The sequence below is a fragment of the Poecilia mexicana genome, unplaced genomic scaffold, assembly GCF_051168715.1.
Source record: "Poecilia mexicana isolate PSO_F unplaced genomic scaffold, ASM5116871v1 scaffold_6, whole genome shotgun sequence".
NCBI lineage: Eukaryota > Metazoa > Chordata > Actinopteri > Cyprinodontiformes > Poeciliidae > Poecilia > Poecilia mexicana.
The window spans coordinates 28,183,060-28,204,728 of NW_028263375.1; the positions used below are offsets into that span (position 1 = coordinate 28,183,060).

Sequence of the window (21,669 nt, forward strand, 5' to 3'; positions counted from 1 at the left end):
CAATCATATACATAGGCGAACTTAATTCCTTCAAATTAAAACAATGAACTTGTATTGAAGTGCAATAGTTCACAATACTTTTTTTGTTTTTATTTTTTTAAATTTAAACAAAACATACTTAAATTTATGCGCAAATAAAATAAACAAGAAAACATTATTAATTATACTAAGCAATAAAGGTTCAAAAAGTGTATTCTTGATAATATGCACATTTTAGAAGAGGTCCAAACATATCTTCACAAAGCTCTTTATTGATGCTATTGATTGTCTTGAAATGATTTTGCAATAGTCCTGAAAAAAACTTCCAACGATCCACCTTCTTATTTTCGTACAACTGATGATTTCTTGAAGTGTGGATGGTGTGCCTGGCCAGGGATAAAATAATGTTGCAGAGATTGAATTTTTTCCTTGTTAAGTGTCCAAAAGAAGATGTAAAGCCCAAGAGTCTGATTGAGTCCCAGTTGTTGTCGTCTATTGAAGAGATGTTGGTGATGATGTGATGGATCCTGTTCCAGAAGAGGGTGCAGCCGGCACAGCGAAGGAACAGGTGCTATAATGTCTCGGGGTCTGAAAGACAAATGTACAGTCTCTGCCATACTTCTCCTTGTTTATCTGGTGCAGGATGACGCCCGTAAAAATCCTTCTGTGCCTTAACAGAAAATCCGTGTTGTTGGCTTGTTGATGATTGAATTTGAACTGTATGTTTGACCAAATGTTATGAACCGGTATACTGGAAAATATTTTAGCCCATTGTTTGTGAGCTGTGGGTTCTGTGCTGATCCGTGCAACCAATAGGCGATACCATTTTTTTGTTGTAACTGAATTGATATTTGTTTTCTGATTACCGATTGATAGAAGGAAAGTCGGGGTGTCATCCTGCACCTCCTGATGTCGTCCTCTCCTGCCAATGATCGAGGAGCAGTAGAAAGGCAAAGCGGCCTGGATCTTTTTAGCATGTTTAACAATAACATTCCTTTTATAGGGCATTTTAGAGGATCTGAAATGATTTAATATTTTATTAATATCCACTGATCCTCGATCATTCAGAATCTGCCCAAAGGTGTGAATACCTGCTCTCCTCCAGGATGGGAGATCTAGCATCCTGCCCTCGCAAAGCACCTCAGGGTTATTGAAAATTGGCAGCGAGAGACGAGACCTGTATTTGACATGTGTGACTAGTTTAAACCTAATTTTGTTCCAGGCTTCGAGACATTCTGTGAATAATTCGTCAGATTGTATTTGTTTTAGATCAGAAATTGAACACAGATTAAAAATGTTTTTCATACCAAATGAGTTGAAACAGGATAGAAAATAGTCATGCCAGATGTGCTTGATAGGAGAAGTTAAGAACCTGGTGATGAGCCTTATTCTTATTGCTTGTTTTTTTGATTGAATGTCTACTAGTTTGAGTCCTCCCTCTTTAGACGGAGCGATCATTGTTTTATGGCTGACTAGATTGTTTCTGCTTTTCCAGATGAAAACTGAAATTTGACTGTTAAATTTGCTGAGTACTTGTTTTGGGAGATCATAAACACTGAGTGGATAAATGATTTTAGAAATGATTAGACTGTTTATTATAACTACTTTTCCTTTGATGGTTAATTTTCTTTGATTCCAGAGATTGAGCTGTTTTTGCACTTTGTTTATGGTGTTTTTCCAGGTCTCGTCTCTCGCCGCTTCTCGCTGCTTACCAAGGTACACGCCCAAGACCTTGACTGTGTCCTCCACCTCCCTAAACCCCCACCTTCCCTGCGTCTGAGCTGCCTCGCCACAATACATGATCTCAGATTTGGTTGTGTTAATTTTTGCTCCTGAGGCTGAACCGTAAGTATGTAGATGTTTGATAACCAATTCTAAACTGTTTTAATCTTTTACTGTTATTGAAGTGTCGTCTGCAAACTGAAATATTTTACTGTCATTGCCCTGTGGTGAGTTTATTCCTTGAATGTTTTTGTCTTGTTTGATCAGGATGGCGAGGGGCTTGGCCACCAGACTGTAGAGCAGGGAGGACAGAGGACACCCCTGTCTGACTGACCTATGTAGTTGGAAAAAAATCTGTGAAATGACCATTGCATTTGACTTTACTTTCTGCTTTTGAATATAATAACTGTAGCTTACTGATGAACGATTGACCAAATCCAAATTTATTTAAAGCTGCCCATAAAAAGTTGTGTTCTACCCTATCAAATGCTTTACTGAAATCTACATTAAGAAATATGTCCTGAGAACTGACCATGGACTGGATAGTATGATTTATTGATAGCACTGTATCTGAAATGTTTCTTTGAGGAATACCATAAGCTTGCGATGGACTGATTAAAGTGCCTGTTACTGATTTTAACCTGTTTGCTAATATTTTGGAATATATTTTGTAATCTGTATTTAATAAACGGATGGGTCTGTAGTTTTCTAAGTTATTTCTGTCTCCTTTATTTTTGTAAAGAATGGTTATGATTCCTTGGGCGAAGGTCTTGGGCGTGCACCCTGTTTGCTCCATGACAGAGAAAACCCGCAATAATATTTTACTTATTGGCTCTTTGAACTGTTTATAAAATTGAGAAGTTATGCCATCATGTCCTGGGCTTTTATTATTGTTCAATGAGTTGATGGCGTGGTGAATTTCTTCCTCCATCAATGGAGCATCACAACAGAGACTGTCTTCCTGAGAGAGTGAGGAATCAATCACACAGACAACCTGATTTATTTTATTGGTTGAAATGTTTTCGCTTATGAAAAGTTGTGAATAAAAATTCTGAACGGTTTCCAAAATGCCTGTGACACCTTCTCTCCTTTCTCATTTAGTAGTTCATTTATTGTTGCGTTAGTTTGTTTACGTTTCTCCTGAGCCAGAAAAAAAGCTGTGGATTTTTCTCCTGTTGGATATTTTGCTTTGCTGCGAATAATGGCTCCTTTACATTTATTTATTTCTATTTGATCTAGTTGTTTTTTTTTACAATTAAATAATCTGTTATGTCCCTGCTTTGGTCATTTTCTAAATTGTCTAATTCACTATTTAATTTTCTTCTTAAAATGGATTCATTATGGAGTTCCCTCCGTTTTTGCTGTCGACTGTATTTTATTGAAACATTTTTTATTTTTTGTTTAACCTGATCCCACCACTCTAGCAGGTTGTCGGTATGATCCATCTCCCCACTCAGGGTCTGCAGCAGGACGCTGATCTCACCTCTGTAAGCCTCATCCCGAAGAAGAGCAGCATTCAGACACCGGAGACCCCCATTTCTGATGCCTCTTCCCATCTCAACCTGCAGGAAGGAGTGGTCACTCCAGGCGTTGTCCCGGATGAGACAGGATGACACCTCGGGGACAAGAGAAGACGAAATCAGGCACAAGTCGAGTCGTGGTTGTTTCAGTTTTCCTAAAATGACCTGTTTTCTGGTAAATTGTTTTTTACCTGGGTGAAAAAGTCTCCAAATATCTACCAAACTATTTTGTGTAATGATGTCAAAAAGTGTGTTCCTACTATAATCCTCAGAAAATGTGCAGTTATTTGAAATGTCAGATTTTGTGAGTGTTATATTAAAATCTCCTATTATGATACAATTTGTGACTATCCATTGTCTTAAACCAATAAAGAACCTTTTCCTATGTGAGTCTATGTTTGGTGCGTGAATATTAATTAACCTACATGATATATTATTGTAAAAGAAATCTATTATGATAAATTTGCCCTGCTGATCTTTATGAATTAAATGACAATTGTTAAATAGACCCTCCCTCATAAAAATAGCCACCCCACCCGCTTGAGTACTTGATGTAGATGAAAACATTTTCCCTTTCCATTTATGTGACATCTCTTTTTCTTTTGAAATATCCCACTTTGTTTCTTGTAGACAGAGTATATCGAAATGCGATTGAAAAATGACTGCGTTCACCTTTTCTTCCCTGCGGAGCCCACGGGCATGAAGCGAGAGAAGGAGCATTAATTAGTGTTAAGTGGAAAAATGTTGCCATAGTCATTTTTTGGCTTTTCTTTTGGGTTTTGTTGCTAGGGTTGTCAGTCTTTTCCTCGTTTGTATTATTTTTGTAAGATCAAGATCAGGGTCCGACTCTATTGTCCACTATTTTGAGCGTCCGCGGCCAAGCTCTCAGCGGGGTTTGGAAAGACGGCAGATGAGCCGGCGATAGAAGTTGCGAGTTTTCTTCGGCCACAGGGGGAAGAGGCGCAGCGATTTCTCCCCGCTCCTCCTCGACCGTGTTTTTGCCGTCTTTGGATGCTTCGCCCATGGCCAGCGCGCCGGACACCTCTGTGTCCGGCGCTCTGGCCACAGACCGCTCAGCACTTGGCATGCACTCGCTCAGCTCTTCCTCGCCTCCCTCCACCTGCTCATTCTCTTCCCACTTCCCCCTCCGCTTTGCGTGGGCTTCCTCAAAGTCCGCCGTCAGACCCTGGTCTTGATCATCAGATTCACTTAAGTTGCAAATGCATTTATCTATTTGATTTTGGCAGATTTGACATTTCTTTTCCCGTTTTTTTCCCGAGCATTCTCTTGCATAAGCCCCCTGGACTCCGCAGGAGTGGCAGCAAAAATCAGGACAGTCCCTGACAATGTGGCCTGGTTGTAAACATATCCTACAAACTTTAACCTGTCTATCGTGGATTACTCTGAAATATTCCGGACCAAGAGCTGTGTTAAATCTGGCAGAATAAGGCAGAGACTGTACAGTTTCAGTAAATTTAACTTTTACAAACCATGTTCCATCGGCGATCTTGGTTCCCGGACACACCCGACGCTTGATTGCTGATACCGCTTTAACTCCCCAAGTATGTAGCTTGCTTAAAATTTCCTCATCCGTGATGTAGGCAGGTAACGTCAAGAAGGAAACCACCAGTTCATCATTTATAAGTTCTTTAGCGTGTATTGTGGATGATCCAATCTTGAAACCGTCCAAAAGTCTCTTTTTTTGCTTTTTCGTTGCTTAATATAATTTCAAATTTCCTGTCTGATAATAATCGACATGCTAATAAACATCCACACAGGAAGCGTATGTTTTTCATTAGGTCTAGCACTGAAATCTTCTCTACTCCCACAACTTCAATTTGTACCGTGTTTTCTTTTTCAAATACTCCAGTCATTTTCACTTGTTCGAAGCTCATTTCCGTGTTCCTTTCCAAATTGTCCAAAACCGAGGGATCAGTCCGCTTGTCCTTTGAAAACTCCATTACAAAAAAGAGAAAACCCCTCCCCAACAGTAGAAAACTGTGGGGAGGTAATTCCACAAAATAAAAAACCCCCCCAAAAGGTCCCAAAATCCAAAAAAGAACGAAAAAACAGAGCTGCAAAAATGGTACTCCTACCGCTGTGCAAACAAACAACTGGCTGACGCAGAGCGGGGGTGACCAAGGTAGTGTGGCCGTAAGCCGCAAAGCAGCGTCAGCTCCAGCATTTTGTACAGCAGAGCAGCTAGCTGGCGCTTGCTTTTTGTTTGGCCTGACAAACAAAATGCATGTCGGCTTTGCAGTGCTTCTATGTGGGGGCAAAACATTGAGGGACGAGTAGCTGAAAGGGAGCAGCAGCACCCTCTGCTGCACAAAAAGGCTTACAGCACCTGGTATTCCCTGATATTCACGTTCAGATGAAGGTTGAATCAAAATTGATTCCTAACCTATTCAATGAGGAATCAACATATATCTGCATGCAGATCCACGTTCAGATGAAGGTTGAATCAACGTTGAATCCTAACTGATTCAATGCAATATCCACACAAATATGCATGTAAGTTGGCATACAGATGATGGTTGAATCAACACTGATATAATGTCAGTTATGGTTGAAACCCTAACGTTGATTCAACATACAAGTAACTGACCACTTTCAATGTTGTTTCAATGTCAGCGTTCAACGTTGATTCAATGTTTCTGGCTGACATTGATTCAATGTTGTTTCAATCATTCTGTGCTATCTGGGAACTTATAACAAATACACAACCATATGGAGCCCAACAGAACTAAAATACAGAATCGTTAAAATACTACGGTGGCCGACAGGTGCAAACGCGCAGCAAACACGAGAAAAACAAATAGAACAAAGAAAAGACGCAAACAAAAAAGACATGCAAAAAATATATAAAAATAAGTGTTTCAGACCACTAGAGCTTTGTGTCCGAATTCAGGGTCTGCATCCTTTCAAGCTGTCATGGGCTTGAGAAACGACCCGGTCTACGGAAGAGGGGTCCTGCGAAGGCAGAGAGCATTGCAGAGAGAAGCTGTAGTTTTCAGCTAGCTGCCTAGCCTCCACCTCGGCGTTTAGCAACCGTGACACAACATGATTTAAACAATGTTTGTAGGCGAGAATGTAGATGTATAAATCTCACATTTCTGCTCGGTTCATCAGTGCATCACCTAATTGCAATATTGCTCCGACGTTTTCGGAGATGTCTGCTCCCGCTGTATTAACACACCCAGCTCCCCTCGCCTGCTGCCAGCTGGTCCAGGTTTAGTATACCACGGGAGAACACCTGACTCATTTGGGCTTTCCCAAATTACAGTTAAGTCAGGTAACATCTAGTTGTAATATTTTGGTTCACTCAAATAATTAATATATTCCTGAGCAAATCGGTTTGACTGATTAAAGTTAAGCCAATACAGTTTGATTAAACTGTATTGTCTTACCTGAGATTTGGAGAGTATTTGAAAAGGGATACTGTGCTTACATTCCTTGTGTAAATGTGCTATACGTGTTTGAACATTTTAGAATCCGACTAATATTTTTTTAATGTGCAACAGCCTTTATTACAAAAGGTGAAAAGTAATAGAGAAATCAGGAGAAAAAAACATACTTCCAGTCCGTTTTTTTTCCTTCGCCGCTATGTGATTCATGTTGTCACGGTTGCTAAGCAACATAACGCCACGGTAGAGGCTAAGCAGCTAGCTGGAAGCTACAGCTTCTCTCTTCCGGTCCTCGAAGACCCAATGATGCAAAACCTGACTTCGGACACAGCTGTTCTTTGTTCGACTCCCTCTAGTGGTCTGGATCACTTCTGTTTTCAGCATTTTTTGTTTGCATCTCTTTTTTGTTGCATGTGTTTTTCGCGTCTTTGCTGGGTGTTTGTACCTATTGGCCACCGTAAAATACAGTGGTGAAAGTAAATATACCTTCAAATAGTAGCGTTCCAGTATTTTTACAGTAAATTTAGTTTTACTACTGCATTCACTTTATTAGTAAGCTACTGAAAAAGAAAACTGTAATGCTACTTTTTAAAGTACAGTCTTAGTTTTACGATAGAACATTAATACCTGACCCAGTGAAGGCTTCTTAGAAGTGCTATAAGAGGATGTGATAAGCAACCTTCAGAACAGAATTTTTATTTAAAGGCACCACTATGCCTCAAACCACATATATTTCCAGTATATTCAAACATTCAAAAAGGAATAACACCTCAGAGAACGGGTAAAAAATAGGCCTTCAAAGTCCATATATAGTTTCACCAACACTGGAATAAAAATGGAAGACTTTCATTTTACAGCGACATAAACTGGGTTTAACTCATTAATTTTTACAATCTTATGAATATAACACAGTTCTTAAAGAAATATCCATGCTTTGGGTATCACTAAACAAATCAAAGAAAAATTACTTCCAAAATCTAAAATTCAACGTGGCTGAAATAATGTGGAATTCTAGTATTAACACAGTTTTAAAATGTGAACTATTAATGGTTTTCAAGAGTCCAAGTGGCACTTACTTTATTAGATACAGATGAAGGCACCGTCCAACTTTGAAAAAGAAAAGACAATACAATTTAGATCCTAAATAATATGTTGGCCACTTAAAAAAAATAATAAAAGAAACAATAGCACCATCTTATGGACAAAAAGCTTACTGCACCTGGTATTCCCAGATGGCCTCGGTCTGCCAATCACAGAACGGCTCCCCCCTGAATTTGTTACACACTTGATTTAGTAGGATTTTCATTCATCTCTGACTTTACAATATATTTTAATGGAAAGTTATGGATCTCTTTGTATTAGCTTCCAGGTAATGTGACCAAAAAACTTCAGTTTCTGTATATTTTAATTCATTTCCTTCTTTGTGTTAAAATTTTATTGAAAAAGAATCGATCAGTTATTTCTTGTAGCTTTCAATATGGCTAAATTACAAATGAGACAAGTTAATTTTTTATTAAATTAAGTTGTTTTCAGAGGATATGTGGGGCTTAAATAAACACACAATGTCTTGATATTTTTGAACACTCATCTGATATCACTCAGAGGTATTTCCTTTTCCTGGAGGAAACCTTCATGTGTTTCAAAGGAGACTGCAGATATATTTTCTAATTCAAATTCAAATATGCTTCCATACTTTCCATATTGGAAGGTGTGGATTATTTTAAATTCACTATTTTAGTTGAAGGACATAGAAGAAATCACATACTTGCAAGAAAATCTTAGTAGTGGGGTCATGTGGAAATAGTAGCGGCTTTAAACTTTCTTCCCAGCAGAGGGAACTCTTAGCTCTTTTTTTCATTTGATCAAATTTGAATCATCATTAAATGTGACAGTCCAGCCACGTATTTCAGTTCAAGTCTTAAAAAGTTTTCCTCAACATAAAATATTCAGCAGCACGCAAGGCTTCTCCAAACCTTAAATTAAATATACTCATGTACCACATGTCTTTCCTTTTACGTTGTTGTGAGGAGCCATTTCATGATAAAATGCTGTGCTGTGTATGTGGATGCAGCCCAGGAATGCCTCGGATAATCTGGGCGACAGCACTCCCTTTCATTCACACTCTAGTTTGGACAAATTGCGTCACGGCTACAAGACCAGCTGGTGTGTCTGTCCAGTTTGGGAAGTTTTGCTGACCTACTTTCAAATTCAAGAAGAAATTGAAATGTCACTAAGCATGTTTGAACATGTTGATGAGCAACTTAAATAACGTTCCATCCACAGAAGATTCAGTTAGTCTATCAATTGAGTATTTATTTTAGTAACTGTCTAATTGTCACTGACTTAAATATTAATATTCATGCCAGCATCCAGTTGCTGTTTTTGGTTGATGAGTTTACAGCTGAGTTTGGTATACGATTAAAAAAGAAAGGACGGAAGAGCAAAATGATAACCACAACAACAAACGTTGATTAAAAACACAGCGCAAACTGTTCTTCTATTATTAGTAGACTGAACAGTAGGACAACAGATTGAACTTGCAGAACAGAAATAGATTTAAACTGTTTCCTGGATGTTACCCTAAACTGGAAAAATCAGGAAAACTCTAGAAAGGAAGACAAATAAAGGGATCAGACAGGAAAACAGACAAAAACAGGCAGGAGAGAAAAAAAAGCACCAACAGCCAAAAAGGAGGACGCAAAAGACGGTTTGAAATTTAAGGAACTACATAAAATGGCCAATATTGATTTAGACGTTTTATAGCTACTGCTGCTTAACAGACTCCGTTGTGACTTATTGAAGGTATCAAGCCAGTCAACTTTACCTAAATTCTGTCAAAGGTTTTAGTGAAATAATCCAAAGGAAAAACCACAAAAAGCACAAAGGTCAGACGTTTGATGATGCATCATCAGAAGGTGTAAAACTCATTAACCTACTTAACCGCTAAGTCAGGATGCTATACTGCTGTTAATAACAAAGTGTATGATGATCTACGTCATGATCCTATGTTGCTGATTAAATAAAATCATATGGTAATGACAGCGTATACCTGAGCTAAGCATATGACTATCTGACAAAGTATGCTGATCTGACAGAACACCGTGATTCTAACACAAACCTACGTAGCTCCGCACAGCAGCAGCAGATCTCATTCACAGGTGTAAACCCAGCGCGAGCGTCGTAGCGCTCATGTTGCGTTTAAAGGCGGCTCGGAAAAACAGGTTACAACATGTTAACAACGGATTAAACAGTTTTAATTGCTGATAAAAGTGACAGAGGACACAAATATGGGAAGTGTGTAAACCTCTACTGACAAAAACAGACAAAAACAGGCAGGAGAGAAAAAAAAAGCACCAACAGCCAAAAAGGAGGACGCAAAAGACGGTTTGAAATTTAAGGAACTATATAAAATGGCCAATATTGATTTAGACGTTTTATAGCTACTGCAGCTTAACAGACTCTGTTGTGACTTATTGAAGTTATTGAACCTGGACTCTTTGTGCTTACGCACAAAGAGGAAGACATTTGTTAAAGTGATAATGAAATATGTGCTGATACAACAGGCAAATGGAAAAAAAAAAACTCTTATGCGTTCACCCAGCAGTGATATTTTCACCCTGTAAGGTCACACATCCTCCCGTAATTAAGTCATCTCCTCTGCCTGCTTGATTTTCTGAAATGCATGAGAAACAGCCGGAATGGGAAGATCTAAATCCCGTGATGAGGGTCACAGGTGGAGCACGTGATTCCTGTGGAGATAAATTCCTGAAAAATGAGCCACGAGCGGTGGAGCATTGTTCACATTGGGCAGTTTGGGAGGAGAACAATATTTTAGGAATCCAACGAGAACTTTCTTTTTTTTTTCTTCCTCTCGGCTGCAGCGTCTGGTGAGCTGCGATTCTTAAGGGATGTGAGGAGAGCTGTGCGGTTATGCGGCCAGGGCTTAGATCCCTTTTTCGCTGCCCGTTGTTTTCGGTTTTATTTTGTGTTTGAGTTGCAGCAGGAAGTGAAGCTGGATTTGAAAGTTGCAAGGCACTCTCTGGAAGTTGTCTGAAAGCCGGTGGCCTTGGCTTCTTAGAAGAAGCTTAAGCAGAGAATACAGCGAGAGACTGAAACAAGAGACAACAGAATAGAACAATATTTGTTTTTCAAAAAAAAAAAAAAAAAGGCTAATTAGTTTGATGCCTTTTGGTTTTTGAAATAACCATCTTTGTTGTTATAAGTGGAAAATAAAGCTGTAAACACCAAATCAGCTAATGACGCGGATTGACCTCTCTGTCGGTTTTTTAAAAAAAATATTCCAATAGGTTCACAGTGATGTGAAACCTTTCTGCTCAGAAACACAGTTCAAAGAAAATCTAAACCAACCCATTTAGGCCCCGTCCACTCAGAAACGTTTTGTTTTTCTAAAACAAGTATCGGTTTCAAAAACACTTGTGTCCTGAAAAGGTTTTCATCCACTCCGAGAACGGCCCAAAACACTATTTCTTTACTCCTCCAGACCTGAAAGTGGCGCGTGGGACAGTCACATAAAGCTTCCACACGAGGCTAGCGGTAAACGCAACAAGAACAGAAGAATGGCAGAATATTAACAAGACGCCGCCATGAACGTTAAATCTGCCTTTGTGTAAGACATATTTGGAGTTTATAGATGTCGAGTTAGAGGTTGGACGCAAACGCAAGAGAAAAATCTTCATTACTGAACCGTTTAAAAGAAAAACAAAACGTTTTGGAACCCCTAGACCAGTTTCTGTGTGGACAGACGGCAAAAACAGTTAAAATCGTTCCTTCCACTTTATCAGTGGTGTCTAAGGTTTTTGTCAAATTGAAAGTTCTCAATGGGCCACAAAGTTTTCACCATCTTGTTTAAAATAGCAAGAAAATGTTATAATAATAATAATAATAAAATAATAATAATAATAATAATAATTATTTTCTCATTTTTACATGTCCAACAATAAACCCTGCATAATATTTTAATGAAACATACAAAGTAGTCTGATGTCTACAACTTCAGTTAGTTCAGTGGTTCCCAAACTTTTTCTTCTGCGCCCCCCCTATGGATTACAAATGGCTGTCTGGTTGAAACGACGCGTGTGACGTGGGGGGGGGCATCGACTTTTTTGGGGGTAAAATGAATGTATGTAGCTGAAAATAGACACCAACATCGGTAGCATACAAGGTACTTGTTAAGCTTAAGGTTCTGTATTGATATTAGCTAGTCATCTTTTAGCTAATATTACCTGCATCCAACAGCTTTACTCAACTCAGTCGGTTAGTTTGGAGGGAAAAACTGTGAAAAGTTCTTTGCGTTTTGCTGGTTTGCTGCGGGTGTTCTATCAGATAGCTATACGCTGTCAGGATAGCATACATGCAGTTAGTACGCATGCCCGCGCATGCGCATTAAGAAGTCCGACGTCAGTGGAGTTGTCAGTTCAGCATATGCAACAAGTTATGACGAAAAGAAGTCATTAAATTGTTTATAATATCGTATAATATGATAACTAGATGAATTTACATGCGTTGTCGTGGTTTCAAAGTGTATTTAAAGCAGGTCTGGCTGCAGCTGCAGTCAACTACAACACACGCCCGTGTAAAACTCATTAACCTACTTAACCGCTAAGTCAGGATGCTATACTGCTGTTAATAACAAAGTGTATGATGATCTACGTCATGATCCTATGTTGCTGATTAAATAAAATCATATGGTAATGACAGCGTATACCTGAGCTAAGCATATGACTATCTGACAAAGTATGCTGATCTGACAGAACACCGTGATTCTAACACAAACCTACGTAGCTCCGCACAGCAGCAGCAGATCTCATTCACAGGTGTAAACCCAGCGCGAGCGTCGTAGCGCTCATGTTGCGTTTAAAGGCGGCTCGGAAAAACAGGTTACAACATGTTAACAACGGATTAAACAGTTTTAATCGCTGATAAAAGTGACAGAGGACACAAATATGGGAAGTGTGTAAACCTCTACTGTATCAAATTGACATAGGAATAACAGAGAGTTGGCCATTCTAAGGTAAAAACCCAGCGCATACAGTGTTCATGTTTTGTTTTGTTTTTTCATCCAGACGGCTTCCCGCGTCCCCCTGCAATGACACGGCGCCCCCCCTAGGGGGCGCGCCCCACAGTTTGGGAACCTCTGAGTTAGGGCAAGAGTAAGAATCTTTTGTTTGTTTGTTTTTTTAATAACAAGAATTAGTAGTATAATAAACACACAAAATTACCAGAAGAAAGTTGTAAAATGACTAGAAGGTGTTTGAATAAGACCAAAGCTCTGAAAGTCCTGCAACTGACGATAATTTGATGCTGATGTCTTAAAAGATCATGTCCTATTTGTAAAACTGATGCCAAAGTATAACTCCACAAGACAAAGACCTTCCTATATTATTATTTTTTTATGTTAGAGTCATCATAAAATTACTACTTTACTCTTTTAGTTTGACAACCTTATTGTGGCAATATTACATATTTTTTCTTGCATTTTTAAATCAGTCTTCTCATATTAAAGCCATATTATTTTTGACTTACGGTTGTACAACTAAATTTTCATAATACTTTGACTTTATTCTAGTAATAAATTTTTTTGTGTGTGTGTGTTAGCCTAGCCCAAGTACTGTATCTGGCTTGGCAAAACAAATTTATCCCATGCCTGAATTGTTGTCAAGGGCCGCATACAATCATTCAGAGGCAGCAAATGGCCCCGGGGCCACACTTTGGACTTCCATATAACTTATTGGGAATGAAACTTTAAAAAAACAAAACACTCAGCATACAAGCTTACATTGGCTACCGCAGCTTCCCATTTTACTGCTGCCTCGCTCTCTCTCACAACCAAAGCTGTGTGCCTTCAAAAACCCGGACTGCACCTTTAATGTCCTGTCGGGGTTTGTCCAATTAGTGAGTAGGTGGAGCACACAGGAGCAAACCTACCGGAAAAGAAAACACAGGCGCTTTCCTCCACCTACCTGAGCTGACACACGCACGTCAAAGCTGCTGTTTCTTCGCCTGAAGTTTTTCCAGTCACGGAAAAAGTCAAACGGAGACGGAAAGTCAAAGCGGATGGTGCTGGAGGAACTTTCCCACATGATTGAGGTGTCGATACCGTCGCTGGAGAGGGAGGTGGACGAGTCTGGGAAGACGAAGAAGGTGAGCGCGGTCCAAATGTCCTAAATTCAACTTTAAACGTTTTCAAACTTATTGGGAAAGTTTGAAAACGCTCACAGACGAACACGCGCTTCCTCGGCGTGTAATTTCGCACTAATTGTTATTCTGTGCCGAAGAATGAAGCCGCACGGGGGCCAGGTGAGTCTTACCTGTAAGAAGAGGCGATTCAATTCACAGCGGGTACAAACTTTTCTCGCGCGCGTGCTAAATTTATATGTTTTTAGAAAAATTTTGCTGTGATTTGTTTTATTTTATTTAAAGCAGCTCAACAACAAACTAAGCAAATATTTAAAACTAATCAAATAGATTTTTTGTGGAGACTGTAATATGTAAATAACTGAAAATCTAGAACTTAAAAAGGTCTGTCTTTTTAATTTCACTAATATTAAAAGGATTAGTCCCAAATAATAGAAGATGATTTGGGATAGTTTGTCTTTAAAAATGTTTGCTGTTTTTAGCTTAGTTTTATTAAATTAATTGAAGCAGATTTAGGTGCAGAAAAGATACTTTTGAGCAAAAATCAGTGTCTAGATGTTGTCCTATTTACTATAATATTAAAGAAAATCTAAAACTCTTTGTGACCTATGCTTTGTGTTGCTGCTAACAATGTAAATTGTGAAACCATTTTTATTTGTAGTTGGTCATTTTGATTAATTGATAATAAAAAGCCTTCGTTTGCATCGTCTTTAAAAAAATGTGTGACGTTTTATGCTTCTGAGCTTATTTCTATATATTTTCGTGATTATATTTACAAGCCTGAATGTTTCTGTGGGTTCCAAACCAACAAGGGTGGGAGAAACTAACATGCGTAACAGACGTATTCATACTGTTAATCCTAACACACAACAATACTTGTATTTACTCTCTTTGGTAATGCTCAATTGTTGATCATTGAACAGGTTTGGGGAACTGGCGGATAATCCACTTACAAAAATCATTGTTCATGCTGCCCTGAAATATGATGCAGCCTATTTTATATGAATGTTATTTTATTCCTACGTTGACATTCAGGACCAGTTAAACCAGTTAGGAACTTGAATCACTGTCCCACTGTCTCATCAGGGACCTAAAGGACTACAGGAGAGTGCAGTGGGCGATATAGATTTATTTATATTGCGATATTTTGTGGTATTATTGCAATATCGATCATAAGTGACGATAAGAAATATTTATTACTACTGTTTTAGGCTGTGACTGCAAACATACATAAGCTCAAATATCACTCTTGACAAACAAACTCATTTGCTTCTTTAGGACACCGATAACATAAAGAAATGAGATTAGTATCACTAATATGTACACAGTAACAGCATTTAATCATAATTACAAATGTATTGGTATTTTTTCAATACTCTCATTAAATAAACGGTGAAAAAAAGTAATCCCAACAAAACAGACAGTTCTGGTGGTTTTAAATGTCATTCATCAGAATGTATCGTGACAACAGTGAAAAGTATCGTTTATTGTGATAATCGATACGATAATGGCAATAGACACTAGGGTTATGCAAAGGGTAAATTCATAAGATCTTACCTCAACGTTGTAGCTAGTACCTGATTTTAACAGAACCTGCTGATTCGTTTCCGACACGTATTTAAACTCAGAATTTCAAAACTTAGAGAAAATCAGCATACGGTAATTATTGTTTGTTTTTTAAAATGTGACGCATTCAGTTTCACACTACAGAATAGTATTACAGAAAAACAATTATGCAACAAAATCATTCCAAATAAAACCTGGTATCGGAAGGAAATGTTTGTTTCTCGCTCCCGGCTGCCTGCTGTGGACAGGAACCAAATTCTTTGCTGCGCTGCTCTTGGTGAACCAGCAGGCCTGTGAAAACAGAGCCATCATGCAGCACAGTTAGAAACCACTGCAGCTTCAAGGCTGCTCTACAAAAGTCTTATTTTGTGCTGAAACTGAAGCAGAACCTGAGTAGATAAAAAAGAATGGCTAAAAGGAACATATGTGCTTTCTAGCACACTGAAGGCTACTATGATCACGTGCCACATTCAGAAAAGCTAACAGAGGCACCAGAGTGAGGAATTTGGCTCACTGTGAATCAGACGGCCTGTGGTGCAGAACATGAGCGACTCGCCCTGCTTTTATCTTCTTATTTATTGAAACAAAAGCAAAGTTCAACATTTATTGATTTTTTTTCCTCTTGGAAGGGCTCACTAAATGTTGTTTTTTTTTGTTGTTTTTTTGCATATCTGCTGTTCAGTTCTGATGTCTGGTAAAGTCTAACAGGTCGGTTCAAATATTTGCAAACTCCATTCTGATTTATTTAAAGTATTGTTACTTATTGCAGCAGAAAGAAAAGCATGTGCTGCAACGATCCTGGGAAAAAAAGTCTGAAGCTCTTTACCGCCTCCTGCTGGAGAGGCGAGTTGATTGTTTTTGCACTGACAATCTGCTAAAAAAGATTGATTATAACAGTGGAGCCCAAAGTGGGTCCTGGAGGGCCGGCATCCTACATGTTCTAGTTCTCTCCCTGGTGTAGCTTAGCATGAGCAAATAATTTATTTCCTAATTTACTTTTTTTTTTCTTCTGACTAATCTATCTTGGAAGAGTTACAATTTTGTGAAGAAGTTTGATTTTTGATTATTTTTCTATTTTCTTTTTTTATCTTCTTTTTTTTCAGCTTTTCAGAGTTGAAGTCTTGTTTAATGAGAGGAAACATTATGTCCTCAGAAGAAACAGTGAATTCCAGACGCTCCATAGGAAGGTATGTGTTAATATCAGACTTCCTTTGTCCTGCTTTCTTAAATCTCTTGGAGGGTTTCATTTTGTTTTTGTCTGTGGTCAGTATCTTTCAATGTTTAAAATCCTTAAAATGATTTGAAACACATTAGGGCTTCTGAAACCATAAAATAAAATGGTTTTTGCGTGCATGTACGTGTTATTGTGATGCTGGCAGCTTAAGAAGATCATCCAGACTCCGGATTTTCCGAGCAAAAGGAACCCCCATCTGAGGACCAAACCTCTGGAGCAGAGGCGGCAGGAGCTGGAAGATTACATCCAGGTAAGAAGCAGAGGTTTCATATAATAATAATAAAGTCCTGTTTATGTGGACACCATCTCTTGTTTATATGATGGCATATTAGGGCAAATGTATATAAAAAAAAGTAAATTTCTGCCAAAAAAAACTAATCTCAGAAATTTTCTACAAAAAATTTTAAAAATTCTAAGTTTCAAACATTGAAATTTTGTAGGAAAAAAGAATCTAATTTTGAGCCTACACTCAGAAATTAGATAGAAAAAACATGAAAATTTCTGAGTTTCAAAAGTTGAAAATTTGCGAGAAAAAGATCAGAATTTTTTAGCTCAATCTCAGAAAATGTATACAATTACTTAGAAATTTCTGAGCTTGAAAAGTAGAAAATTGTCAATTTTTCAAACTTGGAAGTATCCAAGTTTCTTCTAGAACATTTCTGAGGTTAACCTCAAAATTTCAGCGTTTTTCTGGCAGAAATTTGCTCCTCTCTCTTGGGCCTGACGCACCGTCGTATGTTTTTCTCTCCGCATAAGGACATTATCTACCAAAACGAAGACGTGCCTCAGGTGCTGCTGGACTTCCTCCACGTGAAGCACTTCCACACGGGGAACAAGATCAGCAGTGTCGAGTGAGTCCAGCAGCCTGCTCTCCTCCGGGAGCCGGCCGACCGGCGATGCTGCATGCGTTGCTATATTTGTTGCCTCTATTTTCAGATTGGGGGCAATGCGGCAACATGATAAAACTTGAGAAACATTCTTCACGGCGTCCCCCCCAGAGCAGCAGTGACGGCTCAGATCGAGTCGTTGCTGTTTGTGGAAAACGGCGTCTGTTTAAAAGCAAAATGAAACTGTTCCATATGAATGTAATATCTAATATTTTAATATTCTGTTTTTAGGTCACTGGATGAACTGGACAGTCAGGAATACAAGTAAGTTTTTACTTTAAGAACAATCGGACAAAAAGGGAGGAAAAGGTAAATGACGATCACTTTAAATAGTTTATCAGTTAACACACATTTAAACATGGTCACTCAGCTGAAATTTTTCTGCTTCCTGACCGGATACAGAGAAAAAAGCTCCAAAATGCAAAAACGAGGCCTATGAAGCATTAATATCAGTTTGAGTCTGACGTGTAAAAAAACCTCAAACTTTGTGGACTGAAATTTACTTTGATTCTTCCTAGAACTGTTACTGTAACAAATTGTCCCAGAAGTTATTGTGATAAACTATAATATCGTTGCTTTGAGACAATTTTTAGGTAATATAATGGTAAATAACATATTCTCAAAGATCAATTAACTTAAAATATAACTAACATTTAACACTGGAACTAGAAGACATTTTAAATATCCAAAATAAATAAACAAAAGAACAAATAAAATGAATTATGAAGTCTCTGTAAACAAAATTAAATTGTCCTTTAAAACAAAAAAGCAAGTTGAGGCCAAAACACAAGACTGAAGACTTTAGTGATCTGGTTTTTGGTTGAGAAAAAAAAAAAAAAAAAGAGAGAAACAGAAAAGGAAAAAACAATAAATTCTGCAAGTGGAAATTATTGATACCATTTTAACTTATCATGCGGTTAACTGATTTATTGTGTCAGGCGTAATTCTGACCAGATTTGCCACATGTACGGAAGAGAAAGAGGCAGCGCCGCCCCCTGGCTAAAATAAAATCTGTACTTTTCAGCCATGATGCTGATATCGATCATTTTTTATAACTTGCTGGTTCCAGGAGAGTAGCAGTCAGTATTGTTTGCTGGTGAGAGGTAAACGATGTAATGAAACTGTTGGACTGAAGCAACCTTTTTTTGATGACGGACTCCCAGTGATGGGAATCATTAAAATAAACTTTTTCCATCATTTTTCCAAAATGTAATAAAACTCTATGTTTGTAGAGTGTTTTAGGCACCGAGGCGGCCGCCAACATGCGTCCTGTTTGCTGTGAATGCAAACGGAGGCAGAAGATGTTTACCTCGTGTCCGTGGCATCAGGAGACCAGGAATGTCCTGAAAGCGTTTGTAGTTCAGAGCGCAGATGGAATGCGGCTCCAGGGCCGTCGTCGTGGCTACCCCGCTTCCCGGTCATTTGATGACGCGGCGCGGCTCAAACCAGAGACCGTGACACACTTAGGAGCCGCTCCGCTGATCTGATGCTTTCAACACCAAACTGCGTCTCATAATGCAGAGCGTAGTTAGATTTTTATATTTGTGTAAGCATCAACACTGGTATGTCACGACTGTTTAAAGATGAAGCTGGACATGCCTCTACTCGCTTAGCATGGGCAACATGGCTTAAAATTAAAATCTGATTTTCCATTTTTATCTTTTTTTTTAGTTTTTTGGTTTATTTATTTATTTTGTTTAGAATATTTTTATTTCATTCATCAATATTCTGAGTTGTGCAACGTAACTACGAGAATTTTTGTGTAATTGCGAGAAATATAGCGGAAAAAAGATGCAATTTTACGAGAAAACATTGTCTTAAAATGACGAGAAAAGTTGTTTAAAGGAGAAAAAATCTCACTTATCAGGATTCGACATGACCGCCTTAGTTTGTGTTGCTCCTTCTTTGAAACAACAAAATTGTTTCAAAATCTTGATGCTGATAATTTAGTGGTGATGTTTTAAAAGATTAAGTATAGCGATTAAGTGTTGAGTACTACCTGTAAAATTTATACCAGTCTAATTTCACAAGATGCTTAACTTTCCACATTTAAATATTTTGTAGTACTCATAAAATTACAACTCTATTCTGTTAATATTATGAGTTTATTTTTGTACTATTATGACTTTATTCTCGTAATTAAAAAAAAACAACAACATTGTATCTTGACCCTTTTGTTGTACAGTTTAAGTAAATAGAAGCTGTGAAACAAGATGGCCGCTCTGGGTTTGCTGACATCACTCTGAACTATGAGAACCCAAAGAGTTCATTGTTGGAGTGGGAGGGGGGGAGGATGTAATTTGAAAAAAATGTTCTTTCGAAACATAAATCTTCAAAGACAAAAGAATTCAATGAATAAATAAAACTGATTTCTGTCTGAGCCCTACTACTGCCTTCAGTTTCAGTATGGCAGGTGAAGGTTACTGTTTCACTGAATCGATTACTTACATTTCCACTTTTTATTTCCACAGTTACCAGTTACCACAGCAACGGGTTCTGGGCTTCTTCCAGGATCCTTATCTGCCCGGCAGCTCATCAGGTAGCTTTGAGTCGACATGTCAGAGCGACAGTCTGTGTTCAGGTGAAACAAACCCTGCCCTCTGTCTCGCAGGCCTCCCGGACATGGTGGTGGACGGAGTTTTGCAGGGTTTCTACCCCCGGGACGTCCGGGTCAGCTTCAGTGCCTCTATTCTCCCTGACCACGACGCCTGACAGGCAGCATGGCCCAAAGAATAAATACACAGAACTATGGCTACATTTCGACGAATTACAGTATCGTCGAACGGTTCATTTGACTCAGGAGAAGAAATTCATTACAGTTCAAGTTCATTTTGGTCATTGTGACTTGAATCAAATTCAGTTTCTCTGAAGACCTGAATAATATGCACACAAAAGCTTAAATCAACTCGGGTCTTCTTCCAGACAGTGAGCTTGATTTTTGAAAACGAGAGGCTTTTTCTAGAAGATTCTTATTTCTTACTTTTGTTGGATTGACTGATGTATGGTAAAATGTAACGGCTCTTTTCACACAAACTGCGTCACAGAATCAAAACAAAGCAACAAATGAGCTAGATGCAGTCAATATTCCATTTCACCTTTTTTTCCTTCCACTGAACTTTCCATTAATATGCTTTTTCCATTAATAAAACATTTTAACGACTGTCTGCTGGATAACTGTCAAGTTGGGAGTCTTTACTGTGATCGAGACAGTCATAATGTAAACGTAATGTTAGTTCTGTACTAGTTTTTTTTTTTTTTACAAGTTTTATGTAATCACATTATTTTGAAATACAAAATTGTGTGTTTTCATTCGGCGTAAGCTTTAATCACCAAACGGGCTTAAATAAGGTTACCCGGGCAACAACACCGCAGCATTTCTCCTTAGAATTGCACAACAAACATCCACATTTTCCCATGACACGAGTTTCAGTTTCTGAGCTAAATTACTGAAATGCATCAAACTTTTATTTTATCTACATGCAGCTGTGAAATGGAAATGCCATTTGTATCCAGTGAGACAAATTTCAGAATTGAGGTTTCAAGGCAGCGAAGCCGGGACATGAGCCGCGTGTTTTTACTTGTACTTTACGGTCTTGTTATTTTAAAGATGTTTTGGTGTACAGTTGTCCCAATCAAGCACTTGACCCAACAAAGCTGGTGTGTGGGGCAACAAAACCTAAAGCATATGTCATGCTGTTTTTTACAGTCTTTAGATGCGATGTGGCAACTGTTTTTAAAATTAAATGTTTGTCTTTTGTAGTTTTTTATTATTTGCATGATTTATATTTCACATTGAAGTTATAATAAATCATTCAAAAAGGTCCCAACTTGTGTTTTTTTCCCCCACTTTTAAACTTTTCATTTTCGCTTCTTCCTTCTGGTGGAAGACGAGCGCCAACATGCAGGTTAGGCGCAAGGCGCTTGCTCAGCTGAAGGATGAGTAAGAGAAATTTTTTCCTTTGCTATGATGATTCATGACTAGCTGACTCTTCTGCTTTTTGTGAATAGTAATTTGACCTGAGCTGAGGGGATAAAATAATTTACTTTGGAGCAGACACAAACCTTTCCTACATTTTCTAATAAAAAACAAAAATATCAATAGGGCTTTATGTGGCATTGTTCTTTTTTTTTGTTTGTTTTTTGTTTTGATTGTTTTTACATTGTGGCATGTTAAGAAGGTTTGGACTATTTCAGTCAGC

The 21,669-nt window shown here is 38.3% G+C and overlaps 1 protein-coding gene and 1 pseudogene across 1 annotated transcript; one reads left to right on the plus strand and one right to left on the minus strand.

The window, feature by feature from the left end:
• Positions 1-2,825: 2,825 nt before the first annotated feature.
• On the minus strand, positions 2,826-6,486 carry LOC148159329 (uncharacterized; annotated as a pseudogene).
• A 6,988-nt stretch (positions 6,487-13,474) lies between these two features.
• snx22 (sorting nexin 22) lies at positions 13,475-21,292 on the plus strand. The gene is made up of 7 exons (XM_015000552.2): positions 13,475-13,789; positions 16,453-16,536; positions 16,729-16,833; positions 17,340-17,434; positions 17,702-17,734; positions 19,942-20,009; positions 20,082-21,292. The coding sequence occupies exons 1-7, from the start codon at positions 13,703-13,705 to the stop codon at positions 20,180-20,182; spliced, it is 573 nt and encodes a 190-aa protein (XP_014856038.2). The 5' UTR covers positions 13,475-13,702; the 3' UTR covers positions 20,183-21,292.
• Positions 21,293-21,669: the final 377 nt, after the last annotated feature.